This window comes from Pristis pectinata, chromosome 3, assembly GCF_009764475.1.
Source record: "Pristis pectinata isolate sPriPec2 chromosome 3, sPriPec2.1.pri, whole genome shotgun sequence".
Classification (NCBI taxonomy): Eukaryota; Metazoa; Chordata; class Chondrichthyes; order Rhinopristiformes; family Pristidae; genus Pristis; species Pristis pectinata.
The window spans coordinates 125,335,477-125,357,518 of NC_067407.1; the positions used below are offsets into that span (position 1 = coordinate 125,335,477).

At 41.0% G+C, this 22,042-nt stretch overlaps 1 protein-coding gene across 4 annotated transcripts in view; it reads right to left on the bottom strand.

Annotated features, from left to right (window-relative positions):
* The window catches only part of ryr2a (ryanodine receptor 2a (cardiac)), a 587,454-nt gene that overhangs the window by 322,331 nt on the left and 243,081 nt on the right, over positions 1 to 22,042 (bottom strand). For all 4 annotated transcript variants that reach the window (XM_052011297.1, XM_052011295.1, XM_052011296.1 and 1 more), the window contains exons 16-22: positions 17,354 to 17,472; positions 13,619 to 13,752; positions 10,914 to 11,155; positions 7,766 to 7,958; positions 5,102 to 5,318; positions 4,183 to 4,287; positions 1,955 to 2,058 (exon numbers count right to left, since the gene is read on the bottom strand). In XM_052011297.1, coding sequence (XP_051867257.1) covers positions 1,955 to 2,058; positions 4,183 to 4,287; positions 5,102 to 5,318; positions 7,766 to 7,958; positions 10,914 to 11,155; positions 13,619 to 13,752; positions 17,354 to 17,472 — 1,114 coding nt within the window. The remainder of the gene's footprint in view (positions 1 to 1,954; positions 2,059 to 4,182; positions 4,288 to 5,101; positions 5,319 to 7,765; positions 7,959 to 10,913; positions 11,156 to 13,618; positions 13,753 to 17,353; positions 17,473 to 22,042) is intronic.

Sequence of the window (22,042 nt, forward strand, 5' to 3'; positions counted from 1 at the left end):
AAGCCCCAAGGGCCGAATGGCCAACTGATGCTCCTATCTTTTTTCCTGTTTCTGCCATAAACAGAAAAGGCTGGTTATCTGAAATTGTTGAATCCAAATGGAGTCCTCAGTGCTGCAGCATGCCCACATAGTAGATGAAGAGCTGTTCCTCAGGCTTACCTTGGGCTTCTTTGGAACAGTGTAAGAGGCCAAAGGCGGAGACCTTAGAGTGGGAGTGGCATGGAGAATTCTATGCAGGTGACAGGAAGCTCAGCATCTCCCATTCAGAATGAAAGGACAGGTTCTGCTTTTGGTTTCTCCATTGTAGAGAAGACCACCTCGTGAGCACCGAATACAATGCACTAAGTTAAAAGGAGTGCAAGTGAATTGCTAATTCACTTGAAAGGACTAGCTGGTTCCAGTATGGTGGGAAGAAGTAAGATGTATTGCACCTCCTGAGATTGCATGGAAAAGTGGGTGGTTGGTGGAGATGGAAGAGCAAACCATGGAGTCAAGGAGGGAACCATCCCTGTTGAATGTTGGAAGGGAGGGGAAGATGTATCTTGTTGAAGATAGCAGAAATTATGGAGGATAATCCGTTGAACGTACAGGCTAATGTGTGGAAGGCAAGGACAAGAGGAACAATATTCTTGCTCTGGCTGAGTGAGAAGAGAAGTGTGGGAAATAGAGGAGACATGGTTGAGAGCCCTTTCAACTATGGTAGAAGGAAAGCCACAGTTAAGGAAAAAGGAAGACATCCCAAAAACATGTGGAATGGCATGTCATCAGAAAAAATATGAGAGACAGAAAATGGAATGGACGCCTCACAGGAGGCAAGATGGGAGGAGTTGTACTCAAGATAATATTAGTACAAGACTGTCATTCTGCCAATAAGAACACAGAGGAAATTAAATTATCTTTGTTCAAATTTGACTTCAATGCACTAATTGTACATGCAACCACGTGCGACAACATTTACTTTGCTCGTGTCTTGAGACATTATTGTGCACGTAAATTTTACTAAATCTGAGATGGTCATAAATCGCAACCTAAAATACTGAACAGATATTAGGACACATGAACGGAAGTAAAAGAAGCAGGAGTAGACAACTTGGCCCCTTGTGCCTGCTATACTATTAAACACTGGAACAGATATGCAGACATTATGAGAGGCATAGATAGAGTGGAGACCTGTTTCTTCCCCCCAGGGTCGAAATGTCTGTTACTGGAGGGCATGTATTGAAAGTGAGAGGGAGCAAGTTCAAAGGAAATATATGGGGCAAGCTTTTTTTTCCCACACACACAGAGAGTGGTGGGTGCCTGGAATGCACTGCCAGGGGTGGTAGTGGAGGCAAATGTGATAGAGAGCTTTAGGAGACTCTTAGATAGGCACATTATTATGCAGACAATCAAGGGATATGGACATTGTGTAGACAGAAGGGATTAGTTAGTTAGACATTTAATTACTAGCTTAAGGAGTTCAGCATAATACTGCGGAATGAAGGGCCTGTTCCTGCGCTGTAACGTTCTAAACTTCTAAATAAGGTACTGCCTGATCTCCTACCTCAGTGCCACTTTCCTGTAGTAACCCCATGTTCCTGATTCCTTTAATATCCAAAAATCAATCTTTTGTCTCGAATATACTAGACAATTGAGTTTTCATAGTGCCCTTGGGTAGAGACATTCGAGATAATTCAGGAGCTTTGCTTCATAAGGGTAACTCATTGAATTCTCAGTTGGTGAAATGTGCAGAGTTCATGTCAGTGATGAAGCATTGAGCATTTATCAGGTTCTCTGTTCATTGGTAGAGCTCCTATGACTTTCAGGAAGACATCACCCGATCTAAATATCAAGGATAAACTTCACAAGGCATCTCAGATTATAAAAAGTATTGAATATAAAAAAAATTAATTCACTTACACTAGGAAAATTGCCCCTGTATGAAGAAAGTGATTAAATAAAAGAACAAACTCACTTGAGGGTTTCAAGTGACATCTGCAAATTGTAATTTCGTTCCTGTTCCGGCAACTTGGAGAATTCCACCAGGCAAGGGTGCTGTCGTTTGTTGTCATCACGGATCTGCAGGGAAAATGCCCAATTAATTGCAGGCAGACCTCGTGTTTTTTTTCTGCAGCCATAATATAATCTAAATTTAATCTAACACAGCTTGGATGAAAAATCAACCTAAGCTCACATTCACTGAGGAGATTTAGTTAATAAATTCATTTTGAGCTAAAATAACAATAAAAACTCACATTTCTGCCATGTAACCTTAAACCAATTATTTTCTGTTCAAAGACATATTCATCATTTTATTAATCAATACAAAAATTAATAAAATAAACATTTTCCTAACATGTTAAATTGTCTCATTCAGTGGAGAACCAGGGGAGTAAGGTGGTCAGTTTGGAAATTCATCCTTGGTTACATGTACTAAATGCACAACCTGGCACGCATTTTGCACCCTACTTCCAAAATTCAGCTCCATTGCTACCGAATTTCAGATGCACAATTTGTTTATGTGTCTACATTACAGATCAATCACATGGGGCCAAGGACGAATTTCTACCTCCCAATATATTTGGTCACCTTATCTCATGACTGCTTTGGTGATTTTGCCAATTGGAGCAGAAGAGGGCTGCCTTTCACCTGACAGTGACACATTTTTGGCTGGAAAATGTGGGTAGCCAGTTATGCAGTGTTGAAGGGGGACTGCAGCCACTCCACTGACACCCAAAGTGACTCCGATGCAATTGTCAAGTGGACATAGAAACAGGCATGGGCTAATTGGCCTCTAGTATCTGCTCCATCATTCACTAAGATTATGGTTGACCTTTTACATCAGGGTCACTTTCCTGTACTAACCCCCTTTTTCTTGATTCCATTATTACCCAAAGGTCTATCAGTCTGTCTCGAACATACTCAGAGACTGAGCCTCCACAGTCCTCTTAGGAAGAGACTTCTAAAGATGCACACATTTCAGTCCCTTACTATTTTTAAAAAATAACTCTGCTTTATCTTTACTGACAAGGTGGTTGTCCTCACATTTCTTTACTCTTTATTCCACATGTTATGTTGTTCCCAGTTCACATAGTCTGTCTGTAATGCCTAAAGACTCTTTACATCCTTCTCACAGTCCATACTGGCACCCAGCTTTGCATAAGGTAAGACAACTGCTTAAATATACAAGGAATCTGACACAAAGTTCAGGTCAGAGCACCATGCAGACTGGTCACTTATACCAGATGTCTAAAGGCCTAATTAATGGATATTAGATGTTCTTTTTTATTGGGGGGTGGTGTAGGATTAGGAATTTTCTGATATTTTTCCTGAGGTAGCCTGCTCCTCAACCCTGGCCCACTGAATACTTGCCCACAGTACCCCAGGAGTCACTACCAAGATCATTCCCTCTCTCAAGCCTTATCAATGGCTAGCTCTGTGGCTCAACCATCTTGCCAACCACCAAGACGTACAAGGTGCCTACAGCTCATCCTTGCCTTGCAAATAAGGCCTAACCCTATTTCTAATTCGAATTCACGTGGGCAGGGTACCACTCTGCTCCCTCTTGTTCATTCTGGCAGGTAACTGAGTTTCCACTGTGACAAATTACAGACCAATTTGTGAGGTAATCTGGAGGTTGCCTGTTAAATGTGCAATGCTGTGTTGTTCACTATATTCCAGTGGACTCTTCTCTAAAGTTAATTTTGTCATAGAATCATACAGCACAGAAGCAGACTCTTCAGCCCAAATGCTCCATGCAGACCCATCCAAACCAGCCCCATTTTCTGCATTTGGCCCATGTCCTTCCGAACCTTTCCTATCCATGTACCTGTCCAACTGTATGTTAAAAGTTGTTATTGTACCTGCCTCAACCACTTCCTCCGACAGCTCATTCCACATACATACCACCCTCTGTGTAAAAAGAAGTTGCCCCTCAAGTTCCTATTAAATCTCTCCCCTCTTACCTTAAACCTATGCCCTCTAGTTCTTGATTCCCTAACCCTGGGGAAAAGACTGAGTGCAGTCACCCTATCTATGCCCCTCATCATAACACACAAGAATAATTTCATTCACTCATTCATGCTAGATCAAAGTCACAGCAAGTTTCTTCACTAAACCAAAGAACAAAGGGAAATATTGAGGAAGTCAGTTCAAAGCAAGCCAAACCAATCTCTACAAATTAATTGTATGTTGTGAACGTACCGGTCCATAAGTCCACCCCAACTCTATCTTGTTCATCACCCAGAGCTCATGGATGTTTTCTGCAAGTTTTTCTCGTACTCTGTCTAGGTGAGGTGGGAGCACGATCTGAAACAGATTCAAGTCAGAAATGTTACATTTCTGAGTAATCATACAAAACATTCCTATAAAATCTGCAGAAATATCAGCAAAGTTTGCAGACATCATAATACAGTTCCATTTGTATTTTGGGACCATCTCTCAATTTAATACATTAGAGTCATCCAGGCTTTCCACACTCTTCTTCTCCCTTTGGAGAAAGCAGCACACAACATGTGAGATGACTTACAATGATTTTGGGCTTTCCAATGGTGCAGGAAGCTACTAACTGCACACACATTGCCTTGAGGTAATCAGAAGCCACACGTGGGTACATGAACAGGCAGAGACTGGCGCGGGGGATATAGACCATGTGCGGGCAGATGGGAGTCATGGTTGTCATAGACAGCATGGGCTCAAGGGCCTGTTCCTGAGTGTGCTGTTCTACATTCTATTCCCTGAACTTGTAGTTGGGTCTGTAATTACAGCCAGAAAGTTCTGCCGGTGGACCTGAGATACCCAGAAATATCCAAGTATCCACTGATTCTTGATTAACCTCACTAGGCCTAGTTCAGAATAAAGTCTCACTCAATGACACTGCTACATCATCCTTAAACCAGAGCTTACCACTGATATAATGGAAGGCACACAGCAACACAGAACATAGTTGTCCCAAAGCAACAGAATTATATTGAAAATACTTTTCAGACAAAACCTCTTCTAATTCAACGAAATCATCTGCTTTCAACTGCTGCTTTGATGGATATTATGAAGTTGTATTTGTTGTCACACAGAATAAAACCACACTGGCCAGCAAAACAAGTGATAGCTCAGGTTACAGTACCTGAGTGGTATCCACAGGCATTGGTGTAAAGGCAGCTTGCGTGAGTGAGATGGTAGGACCCAGAAGGTCCCGCACACCATTGTGGTCTTGCTTATATTCATTCGTGTGCTCCACCTTCATCTTTTCTTTTGGCAGCAAGGCTTCAAAGCACGGAGCATAGCCAGGAGGTGGAAGGAACTTAAACTCCCCGTGGCGACCGCCAAGCAAGAAACGAACCCTAGGGAGACACAAGTGCAGCTTGTTTGGAAGGAAAGTTATGTCTATTTCTAACCAACAAAACAACTAATCCATAAATTAATTGGAAAACTGCTCAAAGGGGAATTGGGATGGAAAATGGAACAAAACAAGGACCACTCCTCTGAGACAAACTGCAGTAAAACTCCAATAACCAGTTGTTTATTGTACTCTCACGTGGGTACAGTGCAGAATATCCTCACTTTGTTCTTTCACAGCAGGAATCAGAATGCCATATTCTAACTGTAGGAAACACACAGGAAAAGTTCTTCACTGTGTTATGAATGACAGTATTCGACACTTCTTTGGGAAATAAAATTGTCCTTTCTCCAAGTTCAATAACACTGACATTGTCAATATCATCACAGAGCGGCTTCAATAGATTTTCTTGTGTGCAGAAATCAAATTCATATTTTTTTCCAAGTGAATCTCTATGAGTGCTGAGATTACCTCTACTCCTGGGACAACTATATCTTTCATTTCAGGTATTTATTAAATTCAGACTAAAGTCCAGAGATTTCTTTTCATTCACATACAGATTGTGGGCATGACTGTCAAGGCAGGCATTTATTCCCCATTTCTCACAGCCTCCTTAAAAAGAGGTGGAGCATTACTGTCTTAAGCCACTGCAGTTCTGTTGAAGGTACTTCAAGAAAGTTGTAGGGTGGGGATTTCCAGGACAAGCACCCAGCAAAGATGAAGGGACAATATATATAGTAGTGTGATCTGGAGGAGAACTCGTGCGTGGTGGCATTCCCACACCCCTTCTGTTCTCCTTATTGGTGCTAGAGGTGACAGGTTTGGTACCCATTATATAGATTCAGCAGTGTATCGAGTGGTTGTCCATGGGGAGTATTTAGGATGGTAGATGGGGAGTAGTTGGAGGAATGAGTTTTGAGAAAATTATACGACGAGGCTGCATTTACAAACTTAGAACTTCCAAAAGTTATGAAATGATTATTTTTCAAAAACATGGCCATTGTAGCTGGAGACTGCAGCCAGCAGTTACAATGCAACCAATTAATGATATGCCTCAGCAAAAAACAAGCTGCTAGAGGAATTCAATGGGTCAGGCAGCATCTGTAGAGAGAATTGGACAGTCAACATTTCAGATCAAAACCCTTCATCTGGACTGAAAAAAGTAGTGGGGAGATAGTCAGTATTCCCCAGACCTCTGTATACTGTCCATTTCTCACCACAGATTATGCCTGATCTGCTGATTTCCTCCAACAGCTCACTTTTGCACCAGATTCCAGCAGCTGCATTCTCTTGTGTCTTCAGATTATATAACTGTTTTGGTGGAAAATAAATGCTCTGTGGACAATACTAAAACCACATAGAATTGGCAGAGCAAACTCGAGGGGCCAAATGTTGTACTAATGCTTCTAATTCTGATGTCCTCATGTTCATATCAATGGGCCCAGTGGGATGTTGGTGGGGAAATGGTATATCGTTTAAATTAATTGTCATGCAATCAGGAGCAAAGCTGTTATTACTGGGCTGGTAATTTCGAGCAGGACGGTTAAGTGACTGGTTTAGTGATTCAGAAACCTGGACTAAATGTTCCAAAAGTTCAGCTTTGGCACTGGGAAATTTAAATTTGAATCATTAAATAAAAATTTTGCATCAGCCATAAAGATATTGGAAGGCCATGAAACCCATCTGCTTCATAATGCCCTTTAAAGAAGAAAATATGATGCCCTCAGCCAGGTTGGTCTGCAAGTGACTTCAGATCCACAGCAGTGTGGCTGACTTTTAATTGCCTTCTGACTTCATTGGCAGTGCTTCCCTGTTCAAGTGCAGTTGGGGATGAGGAACGCCTTAGCAGTAATGCTCAAGTTCTGTGAATGACTATTTAACTCCTAAATAGCTAATCTAACACATCCTGTACTTGTACCTGCAGTAACTTGGGAGCAGATCTTCTACCCCAATGCCAGGACTTACCCAGGTATCGCTGCAGAAGCCCTCCAGCTTCAAGCACTGGTGTCAGCTGAAGTCAACAGCGACATCTTCTGTCCCTCCCTGGGGCACTCTTGTGGACTCCCCATGGAGTCCAACAAGGTGGTGTAATATTCCACTGGTGTCCCTGCTCCCACACAGGGTAACCTGCCCCTGAGACTGTGCTGGCTCAAACCTAGCACATAAACATAGCAATCCCATTCTGACTCAAGGGAGGCATCGGCTTTCGAGAGAAAAAAATTTGGCTTTCATTATTTATTTCAGCTATTTTCAGTGATTTTAATTTACTTTGTGTTTGGATATTCCTTTTAACATTGTAGGTGCAAAATAAATGAACACCTTTCATTTTTTGACTTATCTTTACATGCCCTGAGTGTCGGTGAATGCATGGGTCAAAAACTGGGTACTGTTATATATAAAAAAAGACATGAAATAAACATGGAGATGGAGCAGACATGGAGAATCACTGACTTTACTCCTGTAGAGAAGCTGACCACAGGAAAGAAGAGCCCATCGGTGTTGAAATTTTCAAACATTCCCTGAACTGGTTGCCCATTAATTCGGAAGGAAATACTTGGAGCACTTAAATCCAGACAGCAACTGATTACGTCATCGTCCCTTAGCAAGTGCTGGTTTGGCGAATTTACTGTCCGAGCAATGCAGCCTAAAAGGAGAAAAACAGCAAGTCAAGAAAATATCAACATCTGTTTCCTACCTTTCCGAAAAATCCTTTGGGTAGATTTTCCTCCATTGGAAATACAAATGCTCTTAGTGTTAACACACCATTTAAAATGCCACTTTATTGTTATTTCCTCAGATCAAAAGAGGAACACATTGTATTGAAATGGTTGGCTGAACGGTCCAGAAAATCTCAGTAGTAACAAACAAGATGTTGCAGGAACTCAGTGGGTCAGGCAGCATCTATGGAGGGAAATATACGGCCGATTGGATCCAGATGAAGGGTCTCGATCTGAAACACTGGCTGTCCATTTCCATCCACAGATGCTGCCTCACCCACCGAGTTCCTCCAGCATCTTGTTTGTTGCTCCATATTCCAGCATCTGCAGTCTCTGGTAGTCTTTGTAATCCCAGTAGTGCATTTTTCTAGCACTTGAATTGGTAGCCCAACAAGGCAACTTGGCTGATTTTAATTCAGAATGGAGCTGACCTCGTGAGTCCAGAACATGAACCAACATCCAATGTTGGTCCTCCTGACAAGTCAAGGCTCACAATTTCCACCCTCAACTTGATGGACAGAAAAAGATCACTCAGTCCCACCCAGCCAGTGGTGGCTGCTGGAGGAATTAAATCTGAGCAGCACAGTGGTGCAGGAGTTAGTGCTGCTACCTCACAGCTCCAGTGGCCCAGGTTCAATCCTCACCTCAGGTGTTGTCAGTTCCAAGTTTGCAAATTCTCCCCATGGCTGTGGGTTTCCCATGCTGGTTGGATAATCGGCTGCTGCAAATTATCCCTCAGTCTGGGTTACAAAGATTCAAAGGGATATGATGGGCATGAATGGGAGAGAGAAAGCTGCAAAGGTACAGGGAAGTAAGAGGAGGAAGGGAATTAATGAGATTACTCTCCTGGGAGCTTGCATGGATCCAAAGGGCTGAATGGCCCCTGAGCTGTTCTAAAGATATGTCAAGAAACATTCTGCTTTTAAAAGGGATTTTAGCCGGTGGAATTATAAATACCTTCATCCATTCAATGAAAAAAAATGGATCTATCACCTGGCGTTAATAATTGGGCTAGGTGCAGAGTACTGACAGTGAATGAGAGTGGGTTGTCACATTCCATGATTCACCAATTAGTCTGGTAGTCTCCTGCCTGCAAAGGCCATTTTTACCTGGAGTTGGTTGTCTGGTGCAAACATCTGTAAGAAAGCCAGTTCCCACTTGATCAACAAGGATCTAGTCATAAAATGCAAGGCTCACCCACAAAAATGCATTAATAGCTGATTAAGCTTTCACCTCTGGCTAAACAGGCTGTCAAAACTGTCAGAGAGATTGAATATTATTTGATATTTCCAAATATTCAGAAATTCTCAAAAATTAAACGTATTTTTTAATTCTTTTCAAAAAATTAAAAGTTTAAAGATACTGATAATCATTTTAAACAACTAAATTCATATAAATTAACTGAATTAAATCAAAAAAGTGTAATTAGAATATAAATGCACTTATCCCTCACAGCCACCCTTCTCTATTCACATCAACAGGCTTGTACTTGGTTTAGTGGGCATATTTTCTAATGTAACTTTTGGAAAACCTACAAAAGTTCATACTCTGCCACTGGACTTCAAGAGATTGGGAAACCAGCAAAAGTTAATTGGGCAGAAGCTTAGGACTTCTGTGTTTATGCAGAAATCCTGATCTTCAGCACAGCAATAGATGCCAGCAGTTCCACACAGAGCTGCCAGCTTTGCTCTGGAGCTTGAAGCCATGACCCATATTCAGGTATTATAACATGAAGGTTTCCCACTGTGGAAAACATTATTTCTGTAAGCAAAATGACAGAAGTATAGCTATCAGGAAAAGGTCCACAGGTCCTTATAAATATAAATTTAGTGCTCATTACAAGTTACTGTCAGTTTCAGAGTCATATCAAGGAAGTTGACAGTTTTACCGTCATTACTGTGTGAAACCCATCGAAATCAATGTTACTGATATCTTTTTGCACTACTGAGGCAATGCTGTATTGCTGGAGATGCTATTCTTCATATAAACTGCTTAAAATGAACCCCAACTGCCTGTCAGGCTGATGCAAGAAATAAGCCGATGGAAAAGCTAAAGCAGTTTTCTTTTAAAAAAAAAATCAGGACAACCTATTTAGCATCCCTCCCTCAACCAATAAAACACATCAATGAAGGTTCTTTAAGCTGAAACATGAACTCTGCCTTTCCACAGATACTGCCTGACCTGCTGCAAGATTCCAGCATGTTCTGTTTTTATTTCAGATTTCTTACGTCTACCGTTTTTTGATTTTCAATAAAATCCATCACCTGTTCATTCATCACATCTGTAAACTTTGTGGTATGTAAATTTTCTGCTGCATAAAAACCCTGACTGGATTCCAAAAGTAACTAATGAGTTGAGATACCTTCAAATGTTAGGCACACTAAATTCTTTAAACCAATTGCACAGATGATCTCAACTCAAAAACATGATTTCCAGTGTAATTACATGAAATTATTTTATGTTTTTAATGAATCTTTACATAACCTGAAGTACCAGAAAATAGGAATAGACAACACTGGTGGGTAGATTTATATCAAACTTACATCTAAATTTAAGTCCATAACATCTTAAACCAGCAAAATGTTGCATACAATTCTGCATTACTATTAATACTCAATCATTACAATAACAAATTTCGGCAAAATGATTGTCAGGCAAATAACTATTGATCTACTTCTATTCTGGATTTCTTATTGAGAGACCACCATTCATGGAACATGGTATGACAAGTGCCAGATGTTTTTAGTTTACGATACATGTCTGGAATTTCTTTTAAATAAGCAGCATTTTTTGTTGAGAATTTGCTGCTGTGAAGCAGATTCAAGATTGTACCTGTAATTGGGTTATTTACAATATTATTGACTCTAATAATTACCACCCACCTGACCATAAGTGTAATCCATCAAATCCGTAGGAGTAAAGGTCATCTCCTACACCATTTCCTCCCCATCCTTCTCCCCCTCCAGGGCAGGGGGAGTAGCCATCTGTTGAAGCCCAGCCAACCCGAAGATGTGTTGCTTCTGTTGTTACAAAGGGGTCAACGTGGTCCACTATAAGCTCAAAGTACCACTTCTTGTACTGGGCAGCACCATCGCTGATTCCAAGGAAGATATTGGGCCGCATGCTAAAAGTAGAAAAGAGAAACTGGGCTCTTTCATTAGAGAAACTTTTACTGCATGTCTTAAGTTCTAAGCTCCATTCCAGCACACAATCCTGTGTCTGTAAAGGAAATAGCACCTGCACAGATCTGTCCTGCTGAAATCTGAGAAGGCACACTGTTCTCAACCCATTTATCCACCTGTCAGATATGTCAGTCAAAATGAGGTTGATCCAAGTCACTACTACAAGACTTTTTCATCTACTTACTAAGGGAATGCCATTGGCACTGAAAAAGGCAGAAGCAGCCATGTAAATCTACCTTATTACACAACATCAGATGGGGTTAAAGACCCAGGGGAGAATGTCCAATCCCACCCCAGATCCACCCCCAACAATGACTTCCATGGAAATTCTGGTTCATCAACTTTTACAAGATGCGTACATCTTAAAACCAGCCAATCTTATGCTTGCCCAGCAATATGGCCACGATTTCTCCCTTTTGCTCCAAACATTTCTCTTCCCATTAAATTCTGTGGCTAGAGATTTGTATGCTGGTCAGGAAAAAGTACAAAACACCAGTTATTATAGGAGCACAGGATTAGTGGGATGAAAAAAGACCAACGACCATCTATTTCACCATTCTCTAGTTGCATGACACAGTGATAATTAAGTTTCGCTTAAATATGGCATTTAACCCTCATCATAACAGATATAAAACCAGAAAACATTGGAAATTCTCATCTGATCAGTTGGTATTTGTGGCAGTCAATGACTTCTCATTCAATCATTGACCCGCAAATATAAACTCGGTTTTTCTCTCTCCACATATCTTGCCTTGTCAGATGAGTGTTTCTGGCATTTATTGGTTTTATTCCAAATTACTCAAACATCAAGTTTATGTCTACTTCTATATCATAATATTTTTAAGACAAACCTTTTCAAAGTGCAAGTTATGGTTAGTATGAATGTATCTCAAAGTAGCAACTGTGAGGAAAGATTGAATCAATCTGACTTGCATTGCCACGAGTTCAGGAGGTCGTAATCATATCTTGGTGATGAAACCAATATAACTGTTTAAGAAGGTAAACAAGGCAATTATCTTTTTTCTGATGTGGAAAACAGAATAAATGGTTCACACTTAAAATTCACTCACTTAGGAGAGATAAGTACGAGAGGACATGGCTTTGGGGTGAAAGGGGAAAGGTTTAGGGGGAACATTAGAGGAAACCTCTTCACTCAAAGGGTGGTGGGAGTGTGGAATGGGCTGCCATCTGATGTGTTAAATGTGGGCTCACTCTTTTAGGAGTAAATTAGATAGATACATGGACGAGAGAGGTCTGGAGGGGTATGGGCTGGGGGCAGGTAAATGGGACTAGCCGAATAATATTTCGGCACAGACTAGAAGGGCCAAATGGCCTGTTTTCTGTGCTGTAGTTGTTCTATGGTTCTAGGAAGATGCACGCTTTTCACTCAAACATCTCTGAGAATTTGAATTTGTTCCCTTGAAGGCTGTGATGCTGTGTCAACTCAAATTTAAGGCTGTCATTATCTGGTTTCTTTTAAATGAGGATATCATGTGATTTGGATTAAAGATGAATTGATGGAGTTGAAGCTCAGAGTAGCCATGATCCAACTGAAAAGTGCAGTAGACTTGAGGGTTGAATAACCACCCTCGTTCTTCTGTTCGACACATTATCTTCCCGATTTGTACTGAAAATATAACTCTCACTTGGTTTGTGTAGGTAAGAGATCACATCGTTAGTATTTACCCATTGTTTTAACAAAGGTAAATTGTACTCTGCAAGTGAACAGACATATCCACATCAATAAGAAGTCATATAGCACTGATGCTTGAAATTTTTCCATAACTTCTTATCCTTCTGAAGAAGAGTTTATACATGAAATAACAATGGACTTTCTTTTAAGAGATGATGCTTACAGCTGCTGAGCATCTCTGAGATACATTTACTATGATTTAGTGGACAACTTCATTCCTTGTTTCCCCAGATTCAAGTTCATCCCAGACAGTTGGAGGTATGCATCATTTCCTGGCTGTCAAAAGTTAAATAACTTTGACCAGTTCCAGTCAAGTTCCAAGTGCACATCTGGTCACAACATAGGAATTGACTAAGATGACAACCTCTCTCAAAAACACCACAACCAAGTGAGGTGTAGCAAAGTCTCATCAGTGAAGTAATGAAGTGACCATGTGTGACAGCAGCTTCACTGAATTTTTGCTCCTCCCCCCAATCCTTGCAGAGAAAATGCAACACAATATTAACACAAGAACATGAGGCTTATATTTAGTTATCATTTAGTTCTCACCTAAAGTTGTTTATAGTTCTCATGAGAGTCAGCAAAGAGTACTTGTTGATTAATTAAAGTGCTAGAAGAAATCATTACATCAGTTTATTGCTTTACTGCATTCTTGACATTTAAAAATACATTATTTCTGATCATATATCACAGAGAAAGTTGATAGCATTACCTGCTGACATGGTTGATGAGCTGTGTTTGCAACAGTAGGTCTCTTCCTGGTAGTAAGTTGTCGCAAATTAGATGCTGGTTAGATCGCACAGCAACTCCATGGCATACACACAGAGAGCACAATACATCCAAAACCTTAGATGACAAGAAAATTAATTGTGTTGGTTCTGACTTTCTGCCTCACTTCAGTTATCACAAGATGGAGATTTCCATAAAATGTCACTGTTCCAACAATACACGTCTTCTGTATAAAGACATTTCAGAAACTTGCCAGTATAAACAACACAAGTTCAGAACTACACTACTTCACTCAATGCCAGAGTAATTGCTGAAAGCTGAGGGAACTAAGTTATTTATCCACATCTCCACTTATTCAGACAATTGGCTCACTTAAGTACCAATTGAGGGGATCATTAGAAAACAATCAACAAGCAATTTCATTTCAATCCATCTTAAGCACAATGAAATTGTGGGGTTTGCACAAAAATCTAAAGTAAATGCACATCAAAGCTCAAGTTACTTGTTTTATTTGCTTAAAGAAAGAGACTATTTTTGAACAACAATTTGGTTTGTTTCCTTCAACTTAAAACAGCAGCACTGTTTTGTTTTAAATTGTAATAACAGTCATCTAAAAAGTTTCTATAGTCAGTCTGACAGGGAATATGTTTGTACCTTCCGAGACATTTAAATATTTGTATATTTCTAATGGTAAATTCATATTTTGAAGTATTTGCTTGAAATGTATACAGCAAAGAGCTGATAAGGTATTGGGTTTGACATGGGAGGGTTTAAAAACAAGACTTTGAAACATCGCACAAGGTCTTTTTTAAAGGCTAGTGTATCATCAGGGTGGAAGCTCAGCATAATTGCCTGCTTGAGAGCAAAATTGTGGGGAAGTGAGCCGAACCTACAAGCAGCCAAACAACCGTGAACTTAAAGAAACTTCAGGTCTAAATCTGAAGTAATTTAAGCAAGAGGATTCGATCATATGTTCTATACATTCTTCTGCTCGTGTTTGCCAATTACTGTGCTTCATTTTACAAATATTTATGATTTGTAAATTAAAGTATTGGAGTTGAATATCATCAGGGTATCCAATAGGTACAAGAATGGAACCTTTGGTAACCTAAGCTGTTTAACCCTTTAAACTACATGGAGACAAAAGGGGTTTTCACCACTTAAATATTCCTGATGCATTTGGCTATTATCAAGAGCTACAGGGCCCTGGCAACCTGCCATGCCCCATATAACTCGGGTCTTACTTACATCTGATTGGCATAGATGCTCTTCTCCCATTTGGAAGTGTAGTTGGAGCTCTTTATCCTTGCCTGCAGATCATTAGGGAACTCTGAAGATAAAAGCTAGGAGGAAGGCAATGGGAAGCCAGCTCAGCTATTGGGCTGAATCAGGCTGACTGACAGCCAGTGCTTCAACAGCCCAGCCAAACATACAAGTCTGTGGTGAGATGGAGTCAGACGCCTGCACATCAGATCTCTTGTTCTGCTGCTGAAGCCAGCACTGAGCCTCGTGGTTAACAGCTGACAAGCCGGAGGGAGGATCCCGATGAACCAAATGTACTCAGCTTTACTCCAGAGACGGATAAAAACACTTCAGGCATAATGGGAGCAGGCCTCAGCTGTACATGACCCAAGGTCCATTTAAGTTGCTCACAGAACACCTCACAAGTGTGGAGGTTCAGCTCATTCATCTGGAGAAGCTCAGCCCAGGCTTGCAAGGAAGAACAGACAGATGTCCGAGGGACAATATGGGTCCAGCACAATCTGCCCATTAAGCAGCTCTAGAATCCCACATTTGAAACTCGAGTTACAGGCTGCCCTAAGGACAGGGCACGATAGACGGACTTAATACCTTGTTACACTCATGAAACCTAATGTTCAGCATTTAATTGGAGAGGTTATTAAATTTATGTCAATGCAAAATTTAGAAATGAAAAATAATAAGCTACAAATATTGTCCAAAGCATTGCAGAATAGACTGTATATGAAACCTTTTTAATTTTAATGAAATATTATACAATTGTTGTGACTCAGTTCATGAGAATACTAATGCAAAATGATCAATGGTGATACGACTTCCCCACTCTATTCATCTCAAGTCAAATTACTGGAGGAAGGCAGAGTGGAGAAGCCAAGCACTTCTCTTCAAAACTGGAGAACAGGACAAGAAAATGGGAGAAATGAGAGTGGGTTGACGTGGGCTACTCTCGCAGGTATCCTGATGATAGTACAACGCTGCCATAAGAGCAGAGACTGGAGTGGGCTACACATCGTAATGACTTTGAAGAGGCAGAAAGTTGGAGTAATATCTGAATCTCCAATAATCTTATTTAAAACAAAACAAGTTCTGATGCCAATTAGAAGCATCTAACTCTGTGACATCTACTTTCACTAAATCACATTTCACTTTTTAGTAAAGAAATAGGGAAGCATTTCAAGTACTTAGAACATAGAATACTACAGCACAGTACAGGCCCTTCGGCCCACAATGTTGTGCCGACATTTTATCCTGCTCTAAGATCTACCTAACCCTTCCCTCCCACATAGCCCTCCATTTCTCTATCATTCATGTGTCTATCTAAGAGTCTCTTAAATGTCCCCAATGTATCTGCCCCCCAACCTCTGCCAGCAGTGTGTTGCACGTACCCACCACTCCCTGTGTAAAAAATTTACCTCTGACATCCCCTCCATACCTTCCTCCAATCACCTTAAAATTATGCCCCCTCATGTTAGCCATTTTCACCCTGGGAAAACATCTCTGACTGTCCACTTGATCTATGCCTCTTATCATCTTGTACACCACTATCGTCACCTCTCATCCTCCTTCTCGCCAAAGTGAAAAGCCCTCGCTCACTCAACCTATCCTCATAAGACGTGCTCTCCTATCCAGGTGGTATCCTGGTAAATCTCCTCTGCACCCTCTCTAAAGCTTGCACATCCTGCCTATAATGAGGCGACCAGAACTGAACACAATACTCCAAGTGTGGTCTAACCAGGGTTTTATAGAGCTGCAACATTAATTTGCGGCTCTTGAGCTCAATACGCCAACTAATGAAGGCCAACACACCATACGCCTTCTTAACACCCCTATCAACCTCACGACAACCTTGAGGGATCTATGGACGTGGACCCCAAGATCCCTCTGTTCCTCCACACTGCCATTAACCTTGCATTCTGCATTCAAATTCGATCTTCCAAAGTGCATCACCTCACACTTATCCGGGTTGAACTCCGTCTGCCATTTCTCAGCCCAGCTCTGCATCCTATCAATGTTCTGTTGTAACCTATAGAAACCTTCTACACTATCCACAACACCACCAACCTTCGTGTCATCTGCAAACTTACCATCCCACCCTTCCACATCCTCATCCAAGTCATTTATAAAAAATCACAAAGAGCAGGGGTCCCAGAACAGACCCCTGTGGAACACCACTGGTCACCGACCTCCAGGCAGAATATGTTCCATCTACAACCACCCTCTGTCTTCTATGGGTGAGCCAAACATTATCCAGAACTAAAATATATAGAAATTCAAAATACTTTGAGAAAGATTTGCTCTGCTTACTTTTCAATGCAAAATTCCAAACATATAAATTCCAAATAAATATAAACATTTCTTTATAAACGTACAAACATTTCTATGTCTTCAATACTTGCACTTATAAGTATAGAAACATGCCTTATCAAGAAGTAAAATGATTGTCAATGGTGAAGAATACCTTATGATTTCTTCCATGTTTATCGAGCAAGGAAATAATGGATTTAATATGCCCCTCTTTGATAATGTTCAGAGCTTCAGGACTTTCCACAAGAACACAGTGCAAAACTTCAAGAATTCCTATTTGATAAAAATGGAAATTAATTAGTTCAATGAATGCATAAACTTATTTTCATTTTACGATTACCAAGGAAGGATTATTTTTGTGTACTATCAGTTCTCGGCATCCCATTCATGGCTCCAGTCATACACCCTGACTGGAGTGTAAGCAGGACAGGAGATTGCAGCCAGGCTGCAATCAATGGCACTTTGAAATCCGTGTAGGTGTGCTGGGATGGTGCACCTTTATTCACTGCTCCAACTAGAAGCTCACTGTGATGGAATATCAAAGAAGAACACTTCCCCAGTCACCAAAGTGATATAAGCATAGAATAGTGGAATGATACAGCAAAGGAGGTCACTCAGCCTATCAGATGGGACTAGCAGAGATGGGAATCTTGGTCAGCATTGACCAATTGGGCCGAAGGGTCTGCTTCTGTGCTGCATGACTCGATCAAGCCTCTGCTGGCAAATTAGTTTCACTTCACCCTTATTTTCTCTGCACACCTGCAAATGTCTTCCTTTCTGGTATTTGAAAGCAAGTCTTTAAAAATGGAAATTAATTAGTTCAATGATTGCATAAACTTATTCAAAAAACTTATTCAGTCTGTCTCCAGCTTTCAGATCACAACAGCTTAATGTAAAAGAAAAAGGTTCCTTCTGTTGCCTCTGCTTCTTTTATCAATCACATTAAATACATGGCCTTTGGCCATCAATCTGAAAACAGTTTCTCCTCATTTACTTCATCAAAACCACTCATGATTTTAACATTATTGAATTTCCCCTTAATGTTATCTGCTCTAAGAGGCCTAATTTCCCAAAACTCTCCACATAACTGAATTTCCTCATCACTTTTCAAGTAAATCTACCAGCTTATTGGCTCAGTTTCATAAACTAAATAACAAATTGCAGAAATTGACCTGCTTTGCTTGTTAAATATGCTGCTTTGAGACAGTTCTGCAGGAAACAGATGCAAGGGAGAGGACCCAATATTAAAATGTAAAATAAAGTATGTGAACAAGAATTATTGAATTAAATTATTGACATGCACTTAGACATAAACTCAGGAATACAGTGAGTCAGATTTTGCTGGCAGCTGTTCACCAGTAATTCCAGAATCAGAGAGCAGTGATGGATCATAAATACAAAGAAGTCCCTCACCACTGTCAGTCTGAACAACATTTTCAGGTTAGTCATGACCCAGGGAGCTCCTTTCCACTGATTTCTCAGGAGAAGAGATTCACTGATTTAAAGAATTAATATTTTTAATTGTTTAAATATACCTGAATGCTTTTACGTATTTTGTTTTTTTTATTGTTTGATTAATTTTTAATAGTTTTGGAATGTTTCTGCATGTCAGAAGAATTCACAGCTCTGACAAGCTGGCCAAGCCTTGCTTAGTCATGCCAAGCAGGTATGGCTTAAGCAGCAGATAGCAATTTCGTGGGCAGGATTTGTTCTGCATCTCCCCCTGCTGATGCCCCACATGATGGGATTATGCACAGAAGGGCTTACTGTGGTGCAGAGATTCCCCCCTGAGGTTGGAGGGGCTTCCTTCCAGTAAGTTCACAAAAAACAGCTGATGAAAATGCATCAGTGGCTGGAGTGGGCAGCTCACTGCTGACTGCAGAATCTCAGCCAAAAGTTAACCGTAAGAAGAGCAAACAGTGCAGAACAGAATAAAGAATGGGACAAAGATCAAATATATTTTGCATTATACATCTCTCATGATTCTTCACATTAGAGTCATTTTCCGAATTCTTAAGAAATAAACAGCATTTACAGTAAAACTTGTTTCCATCAAAAAGTAAATGGATGTGCTCAAGAAAAGAATGTCTTGCGCGACAGGGAGTCAAACTGCTTTAGTATGACGTGTCTAGAAAACATTAAACACTAGACGACTGCAAGGAATAACAATGTGAGAGAAAAAACGAGTAACAATGATATTCTCCATACACAGGTGGAATCCTAATAAAGTACCCTCAGTCCCTGATGAAATCTGTGTTATTGCATGCACAACCCCCATTAGTTACAAAAAGCTAACTCAGTTTATAGCTAATGACATGACTGTTTTTCAAGGTTAATAGTTCTAATCAGCTGAATAGTTTTTTTGTTAGATTTCCCTGGTGGTTTCTTCTAAGCCACAATTAAAGAAAGGACAATTTCACTGTCTTTTGAAGCACTTCAATCCAGAGCAGAAGGATACAGAGTTACCCAGTATCATGACAGTCCACCATTGAAAACCTGCACCAAGAAGAAAACGTAATTCAAACGTAAAGGCTGGACCATGTTTTTCAATTACTCACTTGAATATCTTAAATCAAACTGGAAGGTTCAGGACCACCAGTCTTGCTTCATATTAATTGGCTAGTTTTGCATCATGTCCAACAGAAAATGAATCAGTGCCACGAAATGGGAATTGGTTCGTAACATAACTGATCACAATGCAACATGGAATGGAAAAAGCATTTACTTATTTATTCTTTAATTATCACATCCTTTAACAACCCTTCCCAGCGGAACAAAATGTTGAAATTTATTTGGCTTAATTATCCCTGTATCTGGAAAATAAACAAGATCTGAAGCAGTAGAATGTGGAGAACTACAGTGAGGCTATGACAGTGCATATCTAAATGCAATGTCAATGGATGCATTTAATGTTGCAGGTTTTGCAGTTCACAACTTTCAGGAGGATCTGTGGGCACAGGGCTTGAAATATGTATGGAATCACAATCTAGCGGGATCCCCGCAACTCCTTCCCTGTGGGAGGTGAGACCAGTAATATAAAAAGTGCCTGCTAATGCACAAATTAATTGACAAAGGAAACATGCCGATTCTGTAATTCGTCCAATTTAGATGCTGGATGGAGCAGATGTAGGCATCCCTTGTCAGCAGAGGGAGCCTGCAAGGTTCAGCTTAAAGCAGCCTGGACTGTTATTATTGGATCAATTGTTTGCCAACTTCTGGGGCTCACAACAACATGCTTCAGGCATGCACAATGATGGAATATACAAAACGTGTTTTATTCATTTCTGACATGGGAAGATCAATCCAAAATTGCAAAGTGGTAGCTTTGAGTTTCTCCATCCATCGGGCTCTACAACTATTTTTGGAAAAGGACGATTTTTTATGCAACCCTGTTTGAACCATAGAACCATAGAACAATACAGCACAATACAGGGCCTTTGGCCCACCATGTTGTGCTGCCCTTCAAACCACACCTAAGACTATCTAACCCCTTCCTCCCACATATCCCACATATCCCTCTATCTTAAATTCCTCCATATGCTTATCTAACAATCTCTTGAACTTGACCAATGTATCAGCCTCCACCACCACCCCAGGCAGCGCATTCCATGCACCAACCACTCTCTGGGTGAAAAACCTCCCTCTGACATCTCCCTTGAACTTCCCACCCATTACCTTAAAGCCATGTCCTCTTGTTTTGAGCATTGGTGCCCTGGGAAAGAGGCACTGGCTGTCCACTCTATCTATTCCTCTCAATATCTTGTATACCTCTATCATGTCTCCCCTCATCCTCCTTCTCTCCAATGAGAACACCCTAGCTCCTTTAGTCTTTCCTCATAATTCATACTCTTTAATCCAGGCAGCATCCTGGAAAATCTCCTCTGCACCCTTTCCAACACCTCCACATCCTTCCTATAATGAGGCGACCAGAACTGGACACAGTACTCTAAGTGTAGCCTAACCAGAGTTTTGTAAAGCTGCACCATCACTTCACGGCTCTTAAACTCGATCCCCCGACTTATGAAAGCTAACATCCCATAAGGTTGTGACCCGTGAGGTGACTTTCAGTGATCTGTGGATATGAAACCCCAGATCCCTCTGCTCCTCCACACTGCCCAGAATCCTGCCATTTACTTTGTACTCCGCCTTGGAGTTTGTCCTTCCAAAGTGTACCACCTCACACTTCTCTGGATTGAACTCCATCCGCCACTTGTCAGCCCAGCTCTGCATCCTATCAATATCCCTCTGCAAACTTCAACAGCCCTCCACACTATGCACAACACCACCGATCTTTGTGTCATCTGCAAACTTGCTAACCCAGCCTTCCACCCCCTCATCTAAGTCGTTAATAAATATCACAAAAAGTAGAGGTCCCAGAACCGATCCCTGTGGGACACCACGAGTCACAGCCCTCCAATCCGAATGCACTCCCTCCACCACAACCCTCTGCTTTCTACAGGCAAGCCAATTCTGAATCCACACGGCCAAGCCTCCCTGGATCCCTTGGCCTCTGACCTTCTGAAGAAGCCTACCATGCAGAACCTTGTCAAACGCCTTACTAAAATCCATGTAGACCACATCCACCACACTACCCTCATCAATCTGCCTGGTCACCTCCTCAAAGAACCCTATCAGGCTTGTGAGGCAAGATCTTCCCTTCACAAAGCCATGCTGGCTGTCCCTAATCAGTCCATGATTCTCTAAATGCTCATAGATCCTATCTCTTAGAATCCTTTCTAACAGCTTACCCACCACAGACATAAGGCTCACCGGCCTATAATGCCTTGGACTATCCCTACTACCTTTCTTGAATAAGAGGACAACATTCACCACCCTCCAATCC